The 26070-nt window shown below is 42.9% G+C and overlaps 1 protein-coding gene and 1 long non-coding RNA gene across 3 annotated transcripts in view; one reads left to right on the forward strand and one right to left on the reverse strand.

Annotated features, from left to right (window-relative positions):
* The window catches only part of LOC146830896 (uncharacterized), a 110489-nt gene extending 97985 nt beyond the window's left edge, over positions 1-12504 (forward strand). Inside the window, exon 5 of the long non-coding RNA XR_014961495.1 lies at positions 9073-12504. This is a non-coding gene — a long non-coding RNA (uncharacterized LOC146830896). The remainder of the gene's footprint in view (positions 1-9072) is intronic.
* LOC146830895 (fibrocystin-L-like) overlaps positions 1-26070 on the reverse strand; it is a 1171295-nt gene that overhangs the window by 778752 nt on the left and 366473 nt on the right. For both annotated transcript variants that reach the window (XM_085605085.1, XM_085605086.1), the window contains exon 21: positions 19054-19203. In XM_085605085.1, coding sequence (XP_085461211.1) covers positions 19054-19203 — 150 coding nt within the window. The remainder of the gene's footprint in view (positions 1-19053; positions 19204-26070) is intronic.

Consider the following 26070-nt stretch of genomic DNA (forward strand, 5'->3'; position numbering starts at 1 on the left):
GTGAAGGCTAAAACTAAGATAAGTGCTATAAAGGGCGTAGATGGTATTCTGTATACTTACTCTCCAGCCATTTTAGAACAGTTTTCTTTATTTTATCAGAAACTTTATTCACACACTTGTGTACCTGATAAGGACGACATGGCACAGTATCTTGCAGACAGTAATCTCCCAGTTGTGAGTGAGGAGGATGCAGCTTTATTAGATAGCATAGTATCGATGGAAGAGATTGATATGGCTATATCGGCACTGCCCTCGGGGAAAGCCTCAGGGGAGGACTCCATACCCATAGAATTTTATAAGGCTTCCAAAAGGGTCTTGCTTATACCATTCAGCATGGTTATACACTATGTTGGTACATGTGGGAGGACACCAGAGTCATGGAATATGACACAGATAGTATTCTTTCTTAAGAAAGGCAAACCACCTACAGAGTGCGGATCATACCGACCTATCTCTCTCATAAACGCGAATGCCAAGATTTTCTCAAAAATCTTGGCAAGTCGCCTCGCCCCAATGATGTCGGGATTAGTGTCAGAAAACCAACATGGGTTTATCCCTGGCAGAGATACCACTGCCCACGTCAACATGGCTGTTGGGGCTTTCGACTTTGCTGAGAAGAAGATGGTAGGCCTTGGTATGATTCTCTTGGATGCCAGAAAGGCCTTCGGCAGGGTCGGGTGGGACTTCTTATGGGCTACACTAACCACACTCGGCCTTGGAGGGCAGTTTAGGCAGTGGGTGCAAGCCCTATATTATAAACCACAAGCTAAACTGTCTTATCTAGGGTCATACTCAAATCCATTTTGAATTTTTTGTGGCACTAGGCAGGGTTGCCTCCTCTCCCCATTATTGTTTGCTCTATATATAGAGCCATTCATTCGCATTTTGCAATCTTGCATACATATAAAACCATTAGTGTCTGAGATAACTAAGCTCAAGATTACGGTATACGCAGACGATATCGCGATTTTCACAACTAATCCAGCCAAGGCTGTTGCAACTATAGAGACAGAAGCAACTAAGTTTGTCGCTGTCTCCGGATACAAATTAAACGTTAACAAAAGTGCTTATTAATTTTAAACCCGAATCTCCAATTTTGGGGGTTTGCACTCCAGCTACGTATTTGGGGGTTAAGATATCAGCTAAAGTCGAGCAGGTCATTACCTTAAATTACATACCATTATTGAATGATACTACTAAATTGCTAAAGAACTGGCATAAGCTTCCCACTGGAATTTTAGGGAGATGTAATATAATAAAAATGAAAATACTTCCTAAGTTTTTATATTTGTTTCGGTCTATTCCCCTACGGGTCTCTAACGATTTTTTTTTTTTAAATTGAAGGGGTCCTCAGTAGGTTCATTTGGGGATATCAGAAGCCTAGACGGGCGATCGATCTGCTTAAATCTCATTATAACCAAAGTGGACTAGGTCTACCAGACTTTAAAATTTATTTTTTGGCTGATTTTGCTGGGCGTTTCCGCAGTCTTTTCAGTCTCGATCCGAAAGACTCCCTTTACCGGTTGACTTTAGGAAACTATAGCCAACTATTTCTATATCGTACTAACGACCCAAATTACTTCAAGCGGGTTAGGTTCAAGACGGTAAGGGACAGTATCTATGTAAGGCGGGCCATGTCTGCTAGAGGTAAACTATCGTTACTTCATGATAAGCTCCCATTATGGGGGAATCCTATGTTTCCTGAAGTGTTCCATGACCATGCTGGTAAATCCTGGTCCAAGTATGTAATTACATGCTTAGGCGATTTGTATGATGGGAGTGGACTTAAGTCATTTGAAAGCCTACGGCTTTATCATAAACTACCCGCCCATTTTCTTTTTAAGTATTACAGATCAGGGACTAACTGGGAAAAAACTTGGCTTTGAATGCGATAACTCACTCAGACATCTGGGACTGCCTGTATGGGGAAAAAACAAAGTCTCTAATTGGTGATATGTATAAACATTTGTATAATCATAGGCAGGATGGAAGTGAAAAATTAGCAACGCTTTGGAGCCAAGTATTGGGGGTAGGTGTAGCACCTGTCGTGATTAAACAGGCCTTAGGAAACGTAGGTGATTCAGTCTATTCTGTTAGTTTACAATTACAACAATTTCGCACAATTTGCATGTTGTATTATACGCCTGAAAAGATAGCTAAATGGGCCCAAGGGAATAATTTTGGGGACAAGACAAAATGCCCTAAATGTGGGACGCGTGCTGCTAACCTAATACACATGTTTATAGAGTGCTCAGAATTGAAGGCTTATTGGCATTAGATAGGCCAGGTGCTTCATTTTAAATTAGGATTGGATCCCTCATTAACAGTTCTGGAAATTATGTTGAGCTATAAGGGAGTTAAACCAGCACTTGCACGACTTTTCTCAATTTTGATGGTCGCCGCTCGACTTGCTCTTGCTCGTGTATGGGTCTCTCCGACACTGCCATCTATTGGCGAGTGGTGGACCATCATTAGGGAAACGTTTTGTTTGGAAACTGCTATGGCTAAAGCTAGGGGTGTCCGTTCCTTGGTTAATTTAGAGGCAATATGGGGACCCATGGCTCTGGAGGCATTATACTAATGATATAAGGTGGTGCATTTCTCTATCTATGCAACATTAATGTTTCGATACATATGGGTTGTATGTGACTGCTTTTTGTAAATGCTCTTGCTTTTCTCTTCCTTTTCTGGATGAAAGGGCTGTCTTATTTGTTTTTCCCCTCTTTTGATTAATTTAAATTTTAAGTTGATATATGTCATTAATATTGATTTATGTACGCCGTTGCTTGCCCTTTTGATGACAAGAAAAAATATTTTAAAAAAAAAGATTTGTTGGCAGAAGAAGACCGTGGATGAAATACTGAGGTAGTGATGATATTGAACCTAGACATAAGAAACTGAAAGAGAAAATGAAGGGGGCACAAGTGAAAGCGGCACAGCAGAAAAATGGGAATTTTGTTGATTATTCTCAAACAGGTTTCCAGATGAAAGGGCAGAACCAGAATTTTCAAAATGGTCAAGTACCTAGTATGATAGTCGTATGGAATGGTGGTGTTCAAGTGCAATTACTAGGAAAAGGTAGCGGTAAAGGTAATAAAGAAGAGATGAAAATTAAATATCCATGTCATGTGTGCTGAAAGTTAGGACATTGGAAGAACAAGTGTAAGTTCTTGTTAGGAAATAATGGAATGGTTCAAAAATTTAATCCGCAGATGCAGAATTAGGTGGTTGCAAATAAACAACAGCTGCAGCAGCTACCGGTAGTTACACTGCAGGAACAACAGGTACAAGTGCCTCGAGATCCTATACCAAAAAATGTGAATGCTCAGGTACAGAGATACAGTGCGAATGCTGGATTTCACACGGGTGAACTAGCTGGTAAGAATCGAAATGTACAAATGGTTTCGCAATATTGGTTGCAGTGTCTTGAGAATGATACAGATTTATCTCAATGACGGTGCCTGAGGGGGAGGAAGAGTGCGTGCATGGTGCATCTCTAGAGGTAGATCAATCAGGTCCTTTTGTGGATGGGAAAGTGGAAGGTAATGATATTACATTCCTTGTAGACACTGGTGCTACCCCTTCTACTGTGAGAGCAGCAGAAATTCCCAGCCTTCCCCTCTCGGGAGAAACTATCCAAGTTGTAGGAGTTTCAAATAAGTATATTAAAACTCAGGTGACCAAACCAATGGAGGTTCATATTGGAGAGTTTGGAGATTTGCATTGGTTTGTGGTGTGCGATACAAGTCCAGTAAACCTTTTAGGTAGGGACGTACTGTGTGAAATGAATTGCACCATCTACTGTACACCAGATGGTATTGCTTTTCAAGCACCAGATGAGGATGTTGCTTTTAAAATAATGTTAGCAAGGCAAGGGACCGAAGTGAATGATTTGTGGCACTTACTTACAGCGAGGGATTTGCCAATTGAGTTGAGAGATACAGTAATGACTGATGTGTGGGATTTTTCAGGGAAAGACATCAGATTGATGAAGGGTGTTGATCCTATTCAAATTTTGGTCAAACAAGGTGCAGAATTTCCAAAAACACCACAGTATAAAATGAGACCTAAGACCATCGCAGGAGTTACTCCTGTAATTGAACAAATGATTGAACAAGGGATTCTGAGAGAGATACTAGGGAGTGCTTGTAATTTACCTATTATAGGAATTTAATAGATAAACGGTAAATATAGGACAGATTTGAGGAAAATGAATACCATTGTAATACCTTGTTGTCCGATAGTGCCAAACACAGCAGTAATTCTTTACCAAATTCCCTGCGATGCGGAATGGTTTACAGTGATTGATTTGTGCCAAGCATTTTTCTCGATACCTTTGCATCCGAATAGCCAATATGTTTTTGCTTTCTTGTTCAGAGTCCTTGTTTTGGCATGGTGCCAAGTTTCTCAAGGGTATACAGAGAGTCCTTCAATTTTCTTTTTTTTTTTTTTTTTTTTTTTTGAAAAACCTTTATTGACATGTCAATCAAGAACAAGTATGAGCCTACAACCCCCCGGGGCCGGCCGCTAAGCAATCAGAGCAACAAAGATCAAATGTAAACACAGGCAGCACCTCGGGGAGCAGAATCTTCATACTAATGCTGTGAACAGCGCAGGTAGGACACCAGGAGAAAAAAGGTTTTCATTTTACAATGGAACAAGACAGAAGGATCAGGTGCCGAACAATTTCCCAACAGCGATAAAAGGTATGCAGAGTAATAGACGTAAGCAATAAACAGCAATCTATTGGATCAATGGCGCAGACACAGGAAATTCAGGATGGGGAAGAATATCATAAACAGTTGCGCCTGCAGTCCCCCGCCCGAACTCCCAGTGAACACCCCGGAAATTGTGGCACACATGAAACGGCAACGAGTCATAACAAAGGAGGTGTATCACGCTGATCCCAGAAAAAGAAAAACAAGAGGAATCAGAGAGGAAAAAGGAGGCCATGGAAAAAGAGGTGAAAGACTAAAGAATCCCCTCCCCCAACCCCCCACCCTGCACCTCTGCAGATGAGTACGGCCCCCCCCCCAGCAGTGTGCCTGTCGCCCTAGAACCAGACCCGAAATATAGAAGAATAGGGAAAAAGAAGTAGGAAAAGAACCCCACCAGACGGGGGGGTATAGAAAGTGTTAATAAACTGGAGGAGGGCCTTCAAAACATACCCCCGGCTTCTCCCTCCCGCACGGTAAGTTTTCCCCAAAGTAAACAATAAACAGCACAAAATCGATCGTATCAAAGAAAGATGGGGAGCATTATGCACCTATTATGCTAATAGCTATGCCATGAGAGCACGCAACCCCTGAGCCCGCCCGTCCACTAGATGACCACCCCTGAAGGATCAGCCTTATCCCTGACCACTCTTTGCAAGTCTGCCCATGCCTACCCCTCGACCCAGCGCCATGTCCGATGTTCCAAGGTAGAGGAGTGTCCAAAAACGACCGAGAAGCGACGCACACAGGTGGGGTGGAAGTCTCTGAGCACCAACACAGTCCGCATCACGGAGGGACGGGCTTCCCAGTGCTGCCCCAGGATCTGCACTGCACTCGAGGTCCAGGAAGGCAGAAGCAGCCAAAGTAGACAATTGTTGCTGGAATTGTCCCCGGGTCGCCGGAGACTGTGTACGGGACGAGGCCACCACCTCCCACTCAGGTCCAATACCTCCGGGACAGATCAGACCCTCAGCTAGCCGATCACACGGTAGCATATTGTCCGGAGTGTCCAGCTGTGCGCTAATCTCAGGGGTGGCCGCAACAGTGTCCTCCTGTGCGCAGTGTGGGAAGTCCCTGTGTACCTGAGGACAGGCGGGCCGCCACTGTCCCAACGCAGATGCCACACCGTCGAGCTTACTCCCCAAGACCCCGACGCCATGAACCAAGGAGGAATGAAGAGCACCAAGGGCCTCGAGGAGGTCGCCGTACCCCAGCACAGCTCTCTGCGATCGCTCCGCCACACTCCCAAAAGTCACACACTCCCAATCCTGCTGCGACCCAGTGGACAGGATGGTAGGCCGCATCGCAACAAGATGGCCGCCAAGTATGCTCGACCCGTATTGGGGCCGGGACCCAGGGACAAGCGCCTCGAGGTCCACGTCGCTGGAGACAGGGTTCCGGGGGCAGGCAAAAAGGTATTCCGTTGCGTGGTCACGGGCAACAGTCGTCCCCACCACGGACCAGCTCCCGCGAAAATCCGGGAGCGGCCCGCAAGGATCAGGGCGAGATACGGGCGGCGTCCGGGCAGCTCACCATCAAAGGCAGGGGCAATCACCGGAGGATCTGAGAATTGCACCCCCGGGCATGCACTCGGTCCGCTACGCTTGACAGTAGGAACGACCACGACGAAATGTAGGCCGAGTTTGGCACCGCTCCGGTGGACCGACTCCACCCAGTCACCACAGGCCGCTGTTGTTGAACTGCCACCCGGCCAAGGCGTCAACTCGAGGTCCTGGCTCCAGGGCTGCACGGGCCGCAAAGTTCAAATGCACATTTCTCCGGCGATACCGCAGCCAGAAACCTCGGAGTCACACGATCGGGTGCCACTCTCCTTCAGAAACACAATCGCATAGCACAGGCTGAGGATCTCGTGCAGGATATCCGTGCGGGATGCGGAGGTTCACGGAGCCGGGAGTCTACGCTGCCGTCCCGGTCGCCATCTTGGCTCCTCCGAGTCCTTCAATTTTCAATCAGAGTCTGAAAAAGTGTCTAGAGTCATTGGTTATGCCAGAAAACTCAGTGATGGTGCAATACATCGATGACCTATTGGTGGTATAAAAGACACGAGAAGCATGTGTGACAGATACAATTGCTCTACTGAACCATTTGGCAGTAGGTGGGCATAAAGTGTCACCAGCAAAACTGCAGTTTTGCCAAAAAGAGGCTCGATATTTGGGACCCAAAATTGAGAATGGAGTCAGGAAAGTATCACAAGATTGAATTGCTGTGATCTTGCAAATGGGTCCTCCCAGAACACAGAAAGAAGTTCAAATGTTTCTGGGCATGGTTGGATACTGCAGACAGTGGATCAGTGATTTTTCACTGATAGCCAAGCCATTACAGAGATTGACTCACAAAGATGCAGTTGATCTAATTCATGAGGATGAGGAAAGCATGAAGAATTTTGTTGAATTGCGAGATAGTCTTTGTCGAGCACCTGCATTGGGAATGCCAGATTATTGTAAAGATTTTGCATTGTTCTATTGTGAGAAGGATGGATGTGCACTTTCACTTCTGATGCATACACATGGAATGGCGTGTCGTCTAGTGGCATATTTCTCTACTACTTTGGACTCAGTGGCTGCAGCGTTGCCAGGTTGTTTGAAAGCAGTGGCCGCTACTTGTCTGAGTCTGGAGCAGAGTAAATCAATTGTGATGGGACATCAAGTGAAAGTGTATGTGCCACATTTTGTTGAGATTTTGCTGACAACGACAAGAACTCAGTATTTGACGAGTAGTCGTTTGACAAGATATGAGATGGTGATCTTGGGTGCTGAGAATGTGACAGTAACAATATGCACAACACTGACCCCAGCAACTTTGTTGCCGAGTTCAAGTTGTGAAAAAGTGAAAGATGAAGCAGATCATGATTGTTTGGATGTGACAGTCATGTACAAAACCAAGGCCTGACATAAAAGATACACCATTGCCAGCATCAGATTGTATGATGTTTGTAGATGGTTCCTGTCTGAGAGATGAAAATGGTGTGCTGCGTGCTTCATATGCAGTATGTACAGTGGCCATGGTTCTTGAAGCATCTTGTCTAAGAGTGATAAATTCAGCCCAAATTTCTGAGTTGGTCCCTTTGACCTGGGCCTGTATAATTGGCAAAAATGTAAGAATAACCATATTTACAGACAGTCAATATGGTTTCGGGGTGGTGCATGATTTTGGTCAATTGTGGATGCAACGTGGATTTCTGACTTCTTCAGGATCCCCGATGAGAAATAGCAATGATGTAAAATATTTGCTAAATGTGCTACAATTGCTCAAAGAGATTGCATTTGTCAAATGTCAGGCACATAAATCAGGAAATGATTATGTGACCAGCGGGAACAGATACACAGACCAAGTGGCTTTTTTCTGTGCACAGAATTCAATTTCAATTAACAAAGGAGCAGAGAAAAATAATACAAATTGTCACTTGATCTTCTCTTCTGTAGAAACATGGGACAAAGTTAGACAGTTGCAAGAAGAAGCCAGTGAAGAAGAAAAAGAGATTTCGATTAAATCAGGTTGTACAAGGAGACCTGAAGATGAAGTATGGGTGTATGTGGATGATAGACCAGTAATGCCAGATAGTTTACTTTCACAAATGGCAAGAATGTACCATGGAGTAACACAAGTTGGGTGAGATGCAATGATTAGGCTTCTCAAACAGTCGTGGTACAATCCAAAGTTCAGGGTCATTGCAGAAAGGCTTTGCCAGATATGTATAGTGTGCCAGCAGCAGAATCCAGGTAGAAAGACTGTTGTTAGTTGGGGGCGGATTGGAAAAGTAGCAGGGCCCTTTACGCGGTATAGGCTGATTTTATAGAGCTCCCTCCTTGTAATGGACAGAAATATGTGTTGGTTGTTGTCTGTCTGTTTTCTCATTAGGTAGAAGCATATCCAACAAGAAGAAATTATAGTCTAACAGTTGCTAAATTGCTTTTGAGAGAGATCATTCTGAGATATGGATTTCCAGTCTCTTTAGAAACAGACAGAGGTACACATTTTAATAATTAAATAATTCAGAGAATTGTGCAGCATTACAAATTGAGCAAAAGCTGCATTGTACCTATCGACCCGAAGCCTCAGGTGTGATCGAGGAAATTGATGGCACTATTAAGTCCAGACTATCAAAAATGTGTGCATCTACAGCATTGAAATGGCCAGATGCTTTACCCTTGGTATTGATGAGTCTGAGAAGCATTCCTGATAAAAAAAGACTGGAATATCACCTCATGAAATTATAATGGGAAGGGCAATGAGACAGCTGATTGTACCAGCAAATCAATTGATGAATATAACTGATGATCTAGTGCTTGATTATTGCAAAGGATTGGCTGATGTGGTGTGTTCTGTGTCTCATCAGGTTGGAGAAATTTCGACCACAACACAGCAAGAGCAAGCACATGATTTGAGTCCAGGAGAGTGGATTCTCATGAAGAAGCATGAGAGAAAGTCATGTCTGGAACCCAGATGGCATGGCCCTTACCAGGTAATACTGGTGATAACGACAGCAGTGAACTGTGGAGGCTTGCCGAATTGGATACATTCAAGTCATACCAGGAGAATCCCAAGTCCACTTGAAAGACAAGAAGAAGAGGAGCAGCGACTCGCAGGGAGTCGAGAAGAGCCGGAAGCTGAAGAACGTGAAACAATTGAGTCTAAAGCTACAGATTCTGAGAGTGTTGAACACTTGCTTGAACTAAGAAATAGCCGAATAAAGTGGGCACCAGCAACTGGGTCGCATAAGACTGCTGTTGAAGCTGATGATGGAGAAGTGTTAAATGAAAATCAAGAGCAAGTGCAGCAAAGAAAAGAACTGAGTAAAAGAACTTGCGAACTTGACTGAAGCAGAAGAAATTGTGCAAGTTGAAAAGGCAAGAAAAGGTGATGTGTGGCCAAAAGGAGTGAAAAGACTGAAATACACTCTGAAAGAGAAAACACCAGACTCGATCGTTGAAGTATAAAATCAAGAAGAACAAAGTGAGTCAGAAGAAGAATCAGTGTAAAGACGAAAAGAGTACGAGTTCCGAACAAGAAATACACAGCTCCAGAATGGACATATGTGGTATTGGAAGAAATTGAGCACACAAATCAGAGCAAACAAAACGCTGGTACAAAGCAAAGTGAAGCAAATGGTTATGAACCACCTTTAAAGAACTGTATAAATTAAAGTGTAGAAATGTAATTCATTCGGAGAAGTGTAAAGAACTGAAGAAGAAATTAGAGAAAAGGCTGTGAAGATATTATAAAAAATAAAAAAGAGGGGCTGAAGAAAGAAGGCTTGACGTGTTTGGATACACTACTGAGACAGTTTTCATTACATCATTTTTATCGTTTTTAATTTTTTATATTTTTGCTTAGTTTTTTTTCAAACACAAATTGTAGAAATGGCAAATATAGCAGAGACTGGATATCAAAATCAGAGTTTTAAATGTAGATGTATTAATGCTTGCTTATTTAATAGCGTATTACTAATGTTGGTGTGGTTAACACTAATTGTTATTGTGCCTGTCCTAATGGCAACTAATCACAAAAATTATACTAATGGTGTGATCAGTGAGAAAGTAGATTCTAAACTTTTTGAAGAAATCTCACATACTAATATAGAAAAGATGGAAAATGATAGCATTTACCATCAAGATAGATCAGTAAATGACTTTTTGTGAAATGTCTTCACTAAATTGCTGTATGAGTATGTTGACATAATAGATGCAAGAGATTTTTATGTGTGCATGCAATTACCATTGTCTGTCTCAGAGGGGGTGACATACCATCACCTACCTTTAATATATGGAGTGTCTTGTAGTGTGTTGACCAGTATTTTCTATGAGAAGGGTAGCTTACAGGTTTACTATTCTAACATGGATTTAGTGTTCTCAGAAATTCCTATTAGAAAGAATATGAATAGAGTAAGTAGTGCTGAGAATGTAGAATAAATGGAGAATTTGTTCATACAACAAAGACAATAGATACAGTGTATGCATATAGACACAATCTAACTTGTAGATTGCGGCTTGAAGAAATAGAATTCATTAACATGGTAGAGGATAGAAGAGGATAGAAGGTAGAATTTCAAGAGAAAGGCTGCTGAGCAAAAGTCTCATGTACCTCCATGGGCTTTCAGAGAAGGAGATTGCAAAAAGGGTGAGACATGCTCTGTCATGACCCTGGACTGGCACCATAGAGGAAAGCTTTGCTTGCTTAGATTAAAAACTGATTGTTTAATTGGTTCTAGTGAATGTGATCATACTTTGCTGATTACGGAAGGATGGGAAATAAAAGGAGAGACTGATCCTGTCTTTCCAGGAATCTAATATGTGTGTGGTAAGAATGCCAACTATCATCCCCCTTTGGTATTACTATTGGTTGCCTGCACATTGGTATGGATGTTGCTGTATGGGTATAGTCTTTCCAAAAATGTATCGTTTGAATAAGAATGATGGAATCAATTAAGTAAAGGACGGATTAATACGTAATAAGAGAGGAGCAAGTTTTTCAGAAATAGTGGATAATATTTTTGGAGCATTGATACCTTCAGTTGGAGTTATTCTAAATTCACACAAAATTAGAAAATTGTCCACATTGGTTGATCGTTTATCAAAAGACACTGCTGGTGGGTTTTTGTTGATTGATACTGAAATGGTTGCGATTAGGTCTATGGTTTTACAAGATCGACTTGCCTTTGATGTGTTATTGGCTATAGAGGGTGAAGCCTGTAACATGTTGAAAGTACAACAATGTTCCACATATATCCCTGATAAGAGTAAAACATTTTGAGGGGATTTGGCAGAACTGAAGGTTGACGGTGCTTGGGAGAAACTTGGTAAGAGTTTTCCACCATGGATAATTGGTTTTCTACCACGGGAAATACTGCATTAGGGAAAATACTAACACCTATCATTATAGTGGCTACAGTGATATTAATGATTTTTCTGATCTATAAGTGTTGTAAGTGCAAGAAACAGACATCTGATGTGAAACGAAGAGCAACAAAAAGAAAGAGAGAAGAGATAGAATTAGAGGACAGACAAGGAAATTATTAAGAAATAATGAAGGATTTAGAGGGAATAATGATAAAGCGAGAGAGAACAACTGCTTTCTGAAACTGATAATTTGTATTGTTGGGTATTTTGGTGATGGCTCAAAACGCAATCAAAGGAGGGAAACATGGAGTGGGGTTTTTGCAAAACCTGCTCGAATTGCATCCTCTGTATCATTTACTAACAAAGATGTGGTGAAAACGAATGTGGAAAAGTGCTGAACATGAGGGAAAATGCTACTGTGTCAGCGTGTACGATCGCCTTTTAGTAGGCTGCAAATGCTTCTTGACAAACCAAAATAAAAGGACTAATGCTGCTTTCTTGCACTTTATTAATGTTTGCAAGGAAAATAATTTCAACTTGGGATGCGCATGGATAAATGCGGCATTGGGAGAGTGCGTAATGAAAAGCATTATAAGTGATTATTTAATGTCTGTGTTTGTTTTCCATAGAAGCATGGTTTTCTGCTCTGCAGAGAACATTTGGGGTTAATAAAATGAGAAATAAATTCAGAGAAATAAAATTAAACAAAAGTGGTGAAAGTTGAAGACGAGTGTCCTTCATGTGTCCGGCGTGCTTGCCAAGAGTCAGCAGGAAGAAATTGTTTCTTCATTGAGCAAAATAACATTTCCTCTTTACGTGGCACTGTCGAACAAAAGTGACACAGAATTTGCAACATACCCGGATTGAAGAAAATGAACATTATGATAGTGGCTCAGATTGGTAATTCTTGGGGTGGAAGTAAATAAATTGAATAAATGAGCAATAAGACATTGAGTCAAAGGGACATGACGAAAGGGGAGTGACAATACACCCCCAGGGCCGGACAGGCCGTAGCGGGCAACGGGTGTTTCTCCGGTAGGCCGCCAGGGTGGGGGCCGTTTTTGGGCCCCTGGGGGTCTGTTTTTGTTACCAGGGGTCACCAATATCGGCCACCTGTAACAAAATTGGCCAAAACCGACCCTAGCAAACAGCTTGGCCGTACTTTCACCTCCTCCCAGGGGGGACAGCCGAGCAGTTTGCCAGGGCCTGTTTCGGTTCCCAGTCCGGCCCTGTACACCCCCTTCCTTAACCAATCATGTGTAGAGAAATCTAATGTACTGACACGGATGTGGGTTGGACATCTAGATTTTAGGGTATAATTGAGATTTCTGGTGAGAGGGGTTATGGTTAGTTGGTTGTTTGCTTTCCTACCTGTGTGAGGAGAGGCCTCGTTTGCTGTCTCCTATTCCTGAGCTGGCTGTCCCTGTCTGCTGATTTCTGACTTATTCTTTTCCTCATCAACTCTTCTTGAGGGGCCTTACTGCTCTCGTGTCCAGAGAGTAGTTTTCCTTTCTAATTGGGTTAGTAGAGACAGAAAACTGAATTTGCATCATCATTTCAAATGTATTTGTCTCTGAATCTTTTGTCTCTTCGCCTTTTCCATTCCTTTATACACCGTCTGATGAAATGTATTTTTATCATTATTTCTTTGATATTGTTGCTCTGTGATGATCTATGATTTTTACTGTATGCTGTATGTTGGTATTGATGAGCATTTATTTCACATTATTTAGATAAACGCTATAAATATACAAATGAGTCTGTCTTTATTAGAGGTAGTTTACTAGTCTATGGGTATTTTTGAACCAAGTACTAGTTTGCCAAACCCTGTCAACTATATAAAGATCGCATCGCCATATTGTGTATACTAGAAATAAAGATACAATTTGGATTTTGGTAAGTTTGGTATTTAGTTTGGTAATTCACTAACCCAGCGTGAAGGGACTTGGTGGGTATTGAAATTGGGCCTTGTCTGTGGAAAATTATTAGCCCCAGATAGCTGGATCAAATGGTTCATTTGGAATTATTGGTGTATGCGTTGCCTCATATAGGGTGTGCGGAGTGACTTTGTTAGCACTGTGGGTCTGTCATTCAGCTGTGGGAAAATCATGCCACTGTTTAAGTGGCCAGCTGATGGATGTTCTAATGAAGAGTGGGCTTTATCTTTTCAGAAAAACTTGTTTTAAGACCAAGAGAGCAATATAGGCATCTTATAACATTACTGTTTACCACATATTTTTTTAAATAGTTTAGGTGAAATGTGGACCCATCAAGGGATTGATTTTGGTAACATTTTGTGTCAATTTTTTATAGCCTCTCCTTCTATTCTTTATTCCTCCAACCAACATACCAAATAACTGTTACATCCATTATTATAAAACATGCCATACAGTTTTTACACACTTGATAAAATATGGACTGACCTTTCACATAACACGCTACTTATCCTTGAGAAACACCAATGCTATGCCTTGTAGCAGGAATGGGTGAAATCATGTAATGCGAAATTTTAAGACATTTTGTGATATTTTGCGTAATATGAAATTCACAAATTTCACAAGATTTTACAAAAATAATTATGATTTTGCTGCGACCCAGCTATTTTCTTTTTGAATGTGTTTTTTTCAGATAAGGTATTATTTAGGGACACTCCTCTTATCAGTTTATGCCAAATTCAGCGCTGAATTTACATGTTAGCTCAGCATGCAACCTGCCTAAGCATAAAATAAACAAAGATGGGTGTTGGCTGTATTTCAATTATTTGTGGATTCCTGTGAGTAGACAAGCACCATGCTGCTTATCTCTTCCCTCGAGAGTTTCTAACAAGAAGATGAACAAGCTTTGGAAAAATCAATAGAGAATTCTTGGCAAGTTGTTGCAAGTTGATGCTATGGATTCCTTTTTCATTTGTTTTTATTACAAGTCTGTGTCACAAAAAGAAAATATGCATCCATCTAAATACGGCAGCCATATTTTTCCACCTTTTAAAATAAATATTAACCGTGACATGTGGTTTTAATGGTACAGTACTTGTGCATTCTAGCAGACAGATATACTTAGTATCGGTATATAAACACTTTAGGTTTAATGCACGGGAAAGTATGATTCTTATTGGTGTCAAGAAAAGGTAATGTAGTCCTTAAAATACTGAACCCCGAAGACATAGCTTAAAAACACAAGGATGGCTAATAATGCAAGGGAAACACATTTACATTGAGATTTATTGTCCCTCCAGTTTTGACATTTAAATGCATTTCTTTTTATGGGTAAGTGTGCATTTGATCAGGTGCAATGCTGTGACTCATTGTGCAAGAGCCAATAAGTGAAGTGGACTGACCCATTGCATTATTATGTATGCTGTGGGGGGCGAATCCAAAATGTGAATGGCAGCTGAAAAGGCCAGTGGATGAAGAGGCATGATCTAAAGCCCCTCTAAGAGTGTGTATATAGGTATGGATTATTTCTTTAATTACAAGTGGCTGTGAAACAGCACAAGCTGTCTCTGGGCCGGAACTAAAAAGGAAAGAGGAAAGCAAGGTAGTGGCAGCATGTAGCAGCATGGTGCTTCGAATTATACGACATAAAGTTCTTTACGAGCAGCACAAAATATGTGCAGTTCCACCACAATTGAGTAGTGTATTGTATAAAAAAATAGTGGGCCTCACAAATTAATACATAATCATATAAAGAAAAGTTTATACTCTAATTTTTTATTCTATGCCCTGACTCAGTGTTTTTGCCGGGTGTAACCGTGACCTGCGCTCAGAAATGTATATTATTGCTGCATCATTTTCTTGCAAGTCGAAAAACTATATGGTGGGGAATTTTTTATATGCCTGCATGATATGTACACATCGTATATATAAACTGGGAATATAGGCCCCCATTAGGATGGCGGGCAGACTTCAGTCCGCCTGCCACCCTAACGGGGCTGGGACCGGCTTTCCTTTTTAAACTTCTTTACATTTTTGTTCAGTACTCAATGAAAGGAACAATACATGCCAGTATGACATTGAGTCTGTCTCTTCTTTTAAGGTTAGTGACAACTTAATGAGCGACCACTTTCCACTTTGGTTGGAGATTAAAATTCCACCTTGCAAGCCTAAGAAGGCCAAACAAAATCTTCCATTAACTGGTAATCTCGAACTGAGCAGAACTAATAGATATTCTGTACGTTGGTCCAAAGTGGACCCAGTGGCGGTTATTACTAATTTACTTAAAAATAGCAAATCATCCTTTGACATCTGTCTGAACGAAACTTCCCCCGTGACAGCATTGTACAGTCCTTCTTAACTATATGTAATGAGATCAGGAGTTTATTATTTGTGCAACATCGTAATAATCATAAAGAACAAGGGTGGTTTGATAAACACTGCTCATTAGCACACACTAACTTGAAAAAGAAGCTGCATAGGCAACCTAGATCCCCTGATCAGGTGAGACAGGCTAGATCAGAGTATAAGCGGGCCATCATGGATAGAAAACGTATTTTGAGGCAGGAAGCTTGGGAAACTCTCCATACAGCGGCTTTACTGAAAGACAGTGTGGCATTTTGGAGGGCAGTGAGGGCTCCCTTTCTATCAGACGGTAATGGACCAACTACTGAGATCACAATTCCGGAGGAGATATGGATTAACCACTATACGAAGGTTTATAACGGGCAAGGAGCATTTGATCAACAACAGCTCCATCCCATCCCTGCCCAGCCAGATAGTGTAGAGTTGCAAGTTACACTGGAGGAGGTAAACAGAGCGCTCGCCAACAGTCTGGGGGGCAAGGCCCCGGGACCAGACGGAGTGCCGGTTGATCTATTTAAGTATAACATCACCCTCTGGGGTCCCTACTAACTCAAGTTATAAACGCCAGCTTTAGAACATCAATACCAAAGACCTGGGTTGAATCAATAATTAACCCAATATTTAAAAAAGGTGATCGTCACGACCTGGGGTGCTACAGACCAATTTCCCTTCTCGACTCAATGGTAAAAGTGGTGGGCCCGCATCGTCTTGGAGCGCTTGCAAGACTGGGGAGAAGACAATCAGGTATTGTCTGACCTACAGTATGGCTTCCAAGAAGGGCTAGGCACTACAGAACAAAGCCTAAACCTGTCTATTAAGATCGGCAAGTATACCAAAGCAAGAAAGGGCAGTCTGTATTTGGTTTTTCATGGACCTCACCGCGGCCTTCGACTCCGTAATTCATTGGAAGCTATGGGAGGTTCTGGTAGTAATGGGGGTTGACCAAAACATTAGAGCATTATTGCAACAACTGTATAACGGAGCCTCAGCCAGTGTTCGCTATGGCATAGGAGGGGAGCGTACTGATTAATTCCCCATTAGGAGAGGGGTCAGGCAGGGCTGTGTCCTGGCCCCCTTCCTTTTTAATCTGTATATAAATGGCCTTGGCGAAGCGCTGATCAGGCAGGGACATGATTTCCCTCAAGCTGGAGGGCGATCTATTCCAGCCCTTCTATATATAGACGATGCAGTCTTAATGGCGCTGACCCAAAATGGTCTGCAGAGGGTCCTAGACAGCTTTAATAACTTCATGAAAGATCTGGGTCTAAGTATTAACGTCTCCAAAACATTTGTCATGAAATGCGGTAAGAGGATTCAGAGAGTAAGGGAAATGTTCCTGGATGGCAAAATGTTAGCGACAACAAGGAACTTTTCATATCTGGCCAATTTATTTAATCAGAACGACACCTGGTCCCCTGCAATAACCACTAAAAAGCTTGCATTTACAAGAGCATCCACAGCCCTAGCGTCCTTCGCTAAGAAATTGTGGAAGAAGCCGCCGGGGGAGCTTTTGCAAATATTTAAATCGAAGTGCATTACAGCCGCTATGTACGGGGCAGGGGTGTGAGGCTTCGCTAACACCCTCCCACTGCAGCAGGTGGAAAATTGCTTCTGCGGTACATTTTTTCTGCTCCTCCGAACACGTCCTCCGTTGTTTGTCATGAGGAGCTGGGCCTTCCTTTTATTTCCGATCTTATCAGATTGGAACCAGTACTCCTGTGGCATAGGTTCTGGATCAAGGAGCAGACAAAATTGAATAGAGACATTATGAAGGATAGCATGGGTCTGGATGGGGCCTTAAAGATCCCGTGGATCAACTTTATATGCAAATTCATGAAGGACCTAGGTCATCCGGAATACTTCACGAATCCCACCACTATGTTAGCCATGTCGAGAAGGGAGGGTCTACAATTATTGGACTCCTTGAGAGTGGCAGGGGAAATGGTGAAGCCTAGCGTTATGTAACACCAATTAACGCTTTCTTGTATCCAAATGGAGCCTTACCTATTATTTGTACCCGGATAGGATGCTTCTAACTAGATTTTGATTGGGCAATGTCCACAGAATAACGACAACACCATCTATGAACGACTGGTCACGTAACCTGCCGCTTTGCTTCTGTGACAGACATTCAGAGCAGTCCACGATTCATTTAATGTTTTTTTGTAAATTTTATGAAGAGTTGAGGAAAGTGTGGATACTTCCACTTTTAAAACATCAAGGGGTAAGGCAATGCCCAGCTCTTATTTGTCTGCAGTTCTTGGAAGATGAACACATTGCGTGGAGAGTAACAAGGGGGCATATTATCAAGGACGGCGTTAAAATTATCGCCGGTTTAGCGGCCGAAAACTGCCGCTAAAGCGGCGATAATGGGCTTGATAATATGCCCTGGAGAATTCCAATAGAAGCCCCTGTTCACACCAGAACATGGACTTCTATTGGAATTCTCAAGGGCAGATTATCAAGCCCATTATCGCCGCTTTAGCAGCAGTTTTCTGCCGCTAAACCGGCGATAATTTTTAACGCCGTCCTTGATAATATGCCCCAAAGTTTTTAAAGAAGGCTATCCTGCAGCGAAAACACATGATACTGGATGCCCTGTAAACTCAGGGCACCTTCTCTGTAGCATATAGCAGTTTTTTAAAACAAAACATTTGCACTTGTATGGTTTTATGACATCTTAAATATATTGTGTATATTTTGTAGATTTTATCTTTTGTAATTTTATGAAATTTTATATGGATTTTTCTTATGTATTTGTGCTTTTATGATTCGTACAATAACAATCGAATAAAGCTTTCCTTGACTTGACTTGTCTCTTCCAGCTTCCTAATGTAAAATAATTATGACACTTCTGTATTATGTCGCACCGTGAAATGGGGCTGAAGGAGCGATAATACATCAACGTCCCCTGCAAGCCCAAGCAAGGCAACAACAACCCAAAGGCAGACACAGCGTGCTTTATTAATAAAAAAGGATGTGAATATATGAAATTATTCCAAACTATACTATCGATCTAGCAAAAAAGCAGGATGCACTTTAGCCTGGCATAAATATATCGACAACCAGAAAGGTGTGGAACACTGTTGCTAAAAGGAACTAAATCACAAATTGGTGTACAATCATCAGAAAATGACGTGTTATGCCTGTCCTATGTACAGTGCAATCCAGCAACAAACGCACCTGGTTGGTAGAAGTCAAAGAGATGGGTCCGTAGGGCTGTCCTCCTGCTGTAGTAAAACTTGCATCAAAAATAGTATATGGATTTTTCAGGGTATACCGACCACAGAAGGCTTCAATTTCAGTTGTCCTTTGTCCACTGTAGCCGCCTGCCTGTGAAGTCAGCCAATACCAAACCGTTAATTCAAGTCAGTGCAGGTTGGTGTTCACCACATTCAAGAGTGAAGAAGCCCATTCTGAGCAATGCCACCTTATATATGCAATGATAACTAGAAGAGGGGCGGGGAGACCTTTCGGCCCAGCACCCAAACTCCCCACATGTACAATTAAACAATTGGAAAAGTGACGAACAAGTGGCGCAAGGGGCTTGTAAATCTGCCCCCAAGTGTGCAGTTCCGTTCTGAAGGTCGGGGTTCCTCCAGTTGGTAGCCAGGTCTACGGAGGTCATATGAAGTGTCTTCTTTTGGGAGCACAAGCATCACCCACCCAAGGGTGGCATGCTTCATCACTGGGCTGTGCTCCTCATAGGGTTAGCCCAAAATAAGACCCTTTATATGTCCTCCACAGATCTGGGTACCAAGTAGTGGAACCCAGGCCTTCATTATGGAACTCCACACTTGGGGGCATATCAACAACAACCGGCGATAATTATCGCTGAGCGCACTTAGCGCCAGGATAATTATCGCCGGCTAGTGCCGATTTTTATCGCTGAGATAGCGTGCTATTAGCAGCGCTTATCTCATCAGCGATAAAAATCCTGGCGCTAACTGGCTAACTGGCTAACGTGAGATTATCGCTGGAAACCCAGCGATAATCTCACGTTAGCTAGTTGATAGGGACTCACAAACTTAGCCATGATATCCACCTTCCATAGGATATCATTGCTAAGTCAGTCCTGAAGCAGGCGTAAGGAAAGTCGCTACTTTTCCTGACGCTATGCTTCATAGCGTTAGGCTTGCTGATAGGAGAAATGTCGCTTAGCGACATTTCTCCTGTCATGCCAGGTCAGGAACGCCCACTTTGCATCTCATTAGAGATGCAAAGCTGGGCGTTAGGAATCCTGATGCTAAAGCAAGGTTTCACGCGTTAGCGTGGCCTTGCTGATTAGGCGATAAAATTATCGCCGCTTATCGGCCGAAAACTGCCGCAAAAGCGGCGATAATTTTTTATCGCGTGCTTGTTGATATGCCCCTTGATTCTTAAACCTTATGTATACATAAGGTGAAAAATGCTGTTGGACCTAACCTGGTAACATTAGCAAATATTTCCCATTGTTGTGCCATGATTATGGCTGTTTGACGGCCCACCATGTATATCACATCAAATGCGACCCCTCGGATAAGAACGTGCCCCCTGAACCTCTGCAGTGTGCCTGATTCCATGAAGTGGAGCCCTCCACGAAACCTACAAATGCAAAAATTAACAAGAGAAGGCAAGAGACAAGCTTGAGTCAAGCAGGAAGCACGTCATTCTTCAAAGTGGTCTTCTAAAAATACCTCATGTTGAACGGGAAATGTCTCCAGTGGTAAAACCTTATATTTTCACAAAACCTACAAAATATACTATATTGTTTCAAGGCATTAAAAATAAGATTTTTGCAACAACAATTTGAGATTCACTATGCATACTTAGTTACAGAGAATCCTCTGTGTGTCTCCAATGGATCCAGGCACATAAGAATGGTAGAGACGATAGTTCTATACGATTCTGAAATACTTTTTAGGCCCGTACAGACCTTTCCCACCTAGCTGATGATGACACATAAACAGACCTGAAGAAAATCTCCTTTTTTGCATGTGCTCCAAAGACTTTTAGATTTATGGACCAAAATGCTGCCATTTTGCACCAGTGGACATGGAGAGCCTTATAAACAGCCGTAACTGTATGTACCATTTCTCCTAAAAATTGTACCTATTTTGAGAAGACTAATTAAGGTATTTGACATGTGTTTAAGGCTACAGTAAAATGACCAGAAACTGTGCACTTCGCAAAACAGTCAAAGACAAAGTGTGGCCTGCAGCAAGACTTTACCCATCCACGTTTGGGACCCAATCACAGGCCATTTCATGTTGTAGGTGAGCTAACAGTGCAGTAATGCACAATATTTTTGACATGTAAGTATCAGATCTGACATTAGGAGAGCTGCAAGTGTGCCATGAAGCAGAATGTCCCTGCTGCATGGAGTTCAGGTTTAAATGTATGTCTGCATATTTGTTCCAAATGACAACCTGCACAAACGTTCCATGTTCCTTGTGAAACAGCCAGTAGCTACTGTGCAACACTGCAGATTGAAAAACATTTTTGTTTTGGAAATCTGATGTAGAAATTGCTATAAAATTATTTATGAAAAATTGATAAATTGTATTATTACATAAGAATGTACATTGACTAACGTAGATATCGAGTTTTAGTGCGTCTGCCTTTCCTAAAACTAATTTGCCAGCTGTGGCTACTGGATGAGTTGCCGACAATGAATGGTGACTATATCGCTTCAAATTCATTTCTCGCTCAGTAAGTTTGGAGGAAGCGTGAATGACCAGGTTAATTTGCCTGCAGAATTAATGGGCTATTTGACTGACAGCACCCCCACCGCCCCCTCCATGTCTACCTGATATCAGCTCAAACTGATTAAAGAACTAGGGGCACAAAGGAACCGACTCACATTTAGCAGACACTTTAAAATGGAAGGGCGATAGTTATCTCAGGTCAGCCTAAGCAATGGGGTGGCAGTGATGAGCATGAGGGATATAGGGTGGAACGATGGAGCACACGGATGGAATTCTGACTAAGCCTATCTTCACCTTCTGAAGGTGAGGAATGTGTGGTAAGAATTAGCCAGCAAAAACTGTGTGAATACAACATATGATAATCCAAAACCACAAATAACCTTTTGTGCAAAATCCTTTTTATGACATTGTCCAAAAAAAGAAATATATAACAGGCCCAGTATCAAATCCTGTGTATGGATGAAGAGATATAGAATCGAAAACAAATAAATAAACACCCAGAGACACATAATAAAGGGGAAATTGGAAAACTGGGTAAACAAAGAAGCAAAGAGTTGTAGCAGTTCATTTTCTAGTTCAACTAGAACTCTAAAAAAAAGAGGGAACATGGACAGTGACAACATTAAAAAGAAAGTTGCAAGGAAAAGATACAAGGGGCAGAAAAACACGGCGGCATGGGAGGGAGATAAAAACAACCCAGGTACTGTGAAATGGATTCCCCTTTTAGTTTAAAACAGAGGCATAGCGGTAAGAGAGATTTATGTGGCAGAAAGGAGGATACAATAAAGACAAATAGAGGTTCATGGGGGTTGCTTTGTTTACAGGGAGGGCCTGCATTCCCTTTTCCCCCAATCGATCAGTCAATCAGGGTTTGTAAAGCGCGGCTACTCACCTGTAAGGGTGTCAAGATTCTGGGGGGAGAGGGGCTGCTGTTCCGTCTGAGAGCTGGGGTTCAATCGAAGAACCAGGTCTTGAGATCCTTCCTGAATTGCGTCAGCGTTGGGGATTGTCTGAGGTGGAGAGACAGGATGTTCTAGGTCTTGGAGGCGAGGTAGAAAAAGGATCTTCCTCCAGTTCTAGTCTTGTGGATCCGAGGGATGGTGGCCAGGGTCGGCTGGGAGGAGAGGAGGTGTCTGGTGGGTATGTGGAATGAGAGGCAGTGGTTCAGATATGCTGGTCCTGCGTCACGGAGGGCTTCGTAGGCATGTGTGAGGAGCTTGAAAGTGATTCTTTTGTTGATTGGGAGCCAGTGGAGTTTTCTGAGGTGTTCGGTGATATGGCAGCGGATGTTGAGGACCAGTCTGACTGCTGCATTTTGAATGTTCTGTAGTTTCCTGAGGAGTTTCTGGGTGACGACGGCTTAGAGTGCATTGCCGTAGTTGACTCTGCTGCTGATGAGTGAGTGGGTGAACGTTTTTTCTGGATTCCGTGGGGATCCATCTGAATTTCTTTTGGAGCAGGCGAAGCGCGGGGAAGCATGATGAGGATACAGTGATAATCTGACAGTTCATTGTGAGCCACTATTATACCGAGGTTTTGTGCGTAGTCTGTGGGGTTCCCAATGCGAAGAGCCACCAGGAGTTGTCCCAAGCTGAGGTGATGGTTCTCAGGATGAGGACTTCAATCTTGTAAGAGTTGAGTTTGAGCCAACTGTTTTTCATCCAGGTTGCAACAGCCTTCATCCCGCTGTGGAAGTTGTTTCTGGCGGTTTTGGGCTCATTTGTGAGGGAGAGGATCAGTTGGGTGTTGTCGGTGTGGGAGACAATGTTGAGTCCGTAGTTTCTGTCAATGGCCGTGAGAGGGGCCATGTAGACGTTGAAGAGGTTAGGGCTCGGGAGGAGCCCTGCGCTTCTTTGCAGCTGATCTCCATGGGTTTGGAGTGGAACAGAGGTTGTCTGACTCGCTGTGTTTGACCGGTGAGGAAGGAGTGGACCCAGTCCAGGGCCTTTTTACGGATGGCATATGTATGAAGAACAAGGAGACCCCAGTAGTTAGACCAGGGGTAATATATACAGTAGAAGGAAACAATAGTTTAAGGGAGGCCTATGAGGTCCTCGGGTAGCCAAGGCTACTAATTAATGAGCATAGTTTTAATCAGAAGGAACACTTTCACAGGGAGTCCAAGCAGGACTTGATAAGCAATGTATGCTGGGACACAAGGTTTTTGGAATGACATCCCATTTAATGACAGCATACATGGAGTATCATTCAGTTACTTTCGGTAGTAGTTCTAGAGCTCAAACAAAAGAAGTGAAGGTGCGTGAAGTGCAAAGGTGCTTGAGTGACATTTAAAATTTACATCACATTGACAACATTATACAAAACTCCAATCTAATCAAGTACAGCGGAGGAGTTTTGGTTGTGAGGTCGACGGCGTTTCGATCTTGTTAAATAAAGATCATCATCAGGATGAGAGTGTGAACGGAAGAATCTTTGGAGGGGAAAACAATAAAGTAACCATGGGTCCCGAGTTGTAAAATAATTGTACCAAAATACGGAATCTGTTATTTGATTAGCGCAAACAATAAAGGACAGACAATACATGTTAAGAAAGAGAGGGTTCTGACTTGAGAAAGGCTGAGTCAGGGTGACAAGATAAGTAGGTCACTAATTCAGGAAGAAAATACAATTTTCTAGCTAGTCTATAAGCAGAGTTGTCTGCATAGGCAAAAAGAAGGACAGAGCTAAATCACGAAGGAACTGGATTAAGGAGTGGATCGAACAATATAAGGCAAGGTGATAATAGAAAGTTATAAAAGAACGCCAAGTACATTGCTTATCAAGGGTATTCTACCTTTACTACGCGGTCATTACTTCATTTTACCCTTACTACGCATATTTTAGTTCGCTGATGCCATTACTTAGCATGCATTTACTTAGCATGCATTTACTACGCATGTTCCATTAATTAGCATGCACTTACTACGCATAATAGAGTTACTGTACAAATTAAAGTTTTGCGGTACAGGGGTATTTTTAGGGGTCAGGGTGGGTTAGGGTTTTGGGGGTGTAGGAGGTATTTTTAGGGTTCAGGGTGCACTTAAGGTTTTAGGGTGCTGGGGTATTTGTGGGGTTCAGGGTGCATTTAAGGTTTTGGGGTGCTGGGGAATTTTTAGGGGTCAGGGTGGGTTATGGTTTTGGGGTGTAGGGGGTATTTTTAGGGTTCAGGGTGCCTGCCAGGCGATAGGTTACTATTACGATTAATTTTTTGTTTTAAAGTACCAATAAGGCGTAACGTTATGCGTAATAATTAACTGTGAAGTAAAAGCATTTTTAATGTATTTGTATATATTTACGAAGTAAAAGTATGCACACTAAAATCATGCGTAGTAATAGTAATTGCGAAGTAAAAACTTCAAAGTAAATACCTGCGGAGTAACGGTATGCTAAGTAACATCATATATTCGGAGTTTCGTAATTAGGGTGCGATGGGAGATGGTGTTGAAGGCAGCCGAGAGGTCCAGAAGGAAGAGTGCTGCGGTTTCGTCCTGGCCGAGGAGGGAGTGGATGTCATCGGTGGTGGTGAGAAGTGTGGTCTCATGCTGTGGTTGCTTCTGAAGCTGGATTGGGAGATGTCCAGGGTGTGGTTTTGCTTTGATGAACAAGGAGAGTTGGGTGTTGATGGACTTCTCGATGACCTTAGCTAGGAAGGGGAGCAGGACGAGGGGTCTGAAGTTCTTGATGTCTTTGGGTCGGTGGATGGTTACTTTAGCAGAAGGTTGATCAAGGCATGTTTCCAGTCATCTGAGGGGGCTCTAGAATGTATGATCTCCATGGTCTTGAGAATGTCGTCTGTGGTGAGCGGGGTCCAGTTGGCCAGGATCTGTTGGGGTGCAGGTGGTTGGGTGTGGTGGTGTCGGGCTTGGTGAGAGGGTCTTGTGTGTTGAAGCTGTCATAGATATGCCTGATCTTGGGGTGGTAGAAGGTACCAAGTTTGTTGCAGAGGTCTTGGTAGGATGGGACATCCGTGGTCTCGCTGCTGGGCCAGGCAAAATCCTTAACAATGGCAAAGAGTTCTTTGCTGTTGTGTGCGTTGCGTTTATTCTGCCCTGGAGGGCCAGTTTCTTTGTGGTTTTGAGGAGGGTGTGGTGTGGGAGGATTGTGTTTTTGAAGTTCCTGTGGGTTTCTGGGGTTTTGTTGCTCCTCCATTTCTTCTCTAGTCGTCTGTAGGTGCATCTGGACTTATGGGTGGCGAGTGTGAACCAGCTGGCTTTCTTGGAGTGTTGCTTGCGGGGTGCCTTCTTGAAAGTGTCAGAGTGTTGGAGCAGTAGGAGATTCATCTGTGAAGGTTGTGTGCTGCAGTATTGGTGTCGGTGACTGTCAGCGGTGGGGTGATGCTGTGGGAGGCGGTGAGCTGTTCTTCGGTGACCTTCTTCTAGCTGCGGCCGGTGGGGGCTTTGAGGGCGTTGGTGTGTGACAGGCACAGCCCGGTTTGAGTGTCAACGGCACAGCCGCTGTGCACTGTCGCTCAGCGGCCGCCATTAGTGTGCAGGGGGCTGGACAGCTGGGAGGC

Source organism: Triturus cristatus, chromosome 5_1, assembly GCF_964204655.1.
Source record: "Triturus cristatus chromosome 5_1, aTriCri1.1, whole genome shotgun sequence".
Lineage (NCBI taxonomy): Eukaryota > Metazoa > Chordata > Amphibia > Caudata > Salamandridae > Triturus > Triturus cristatus.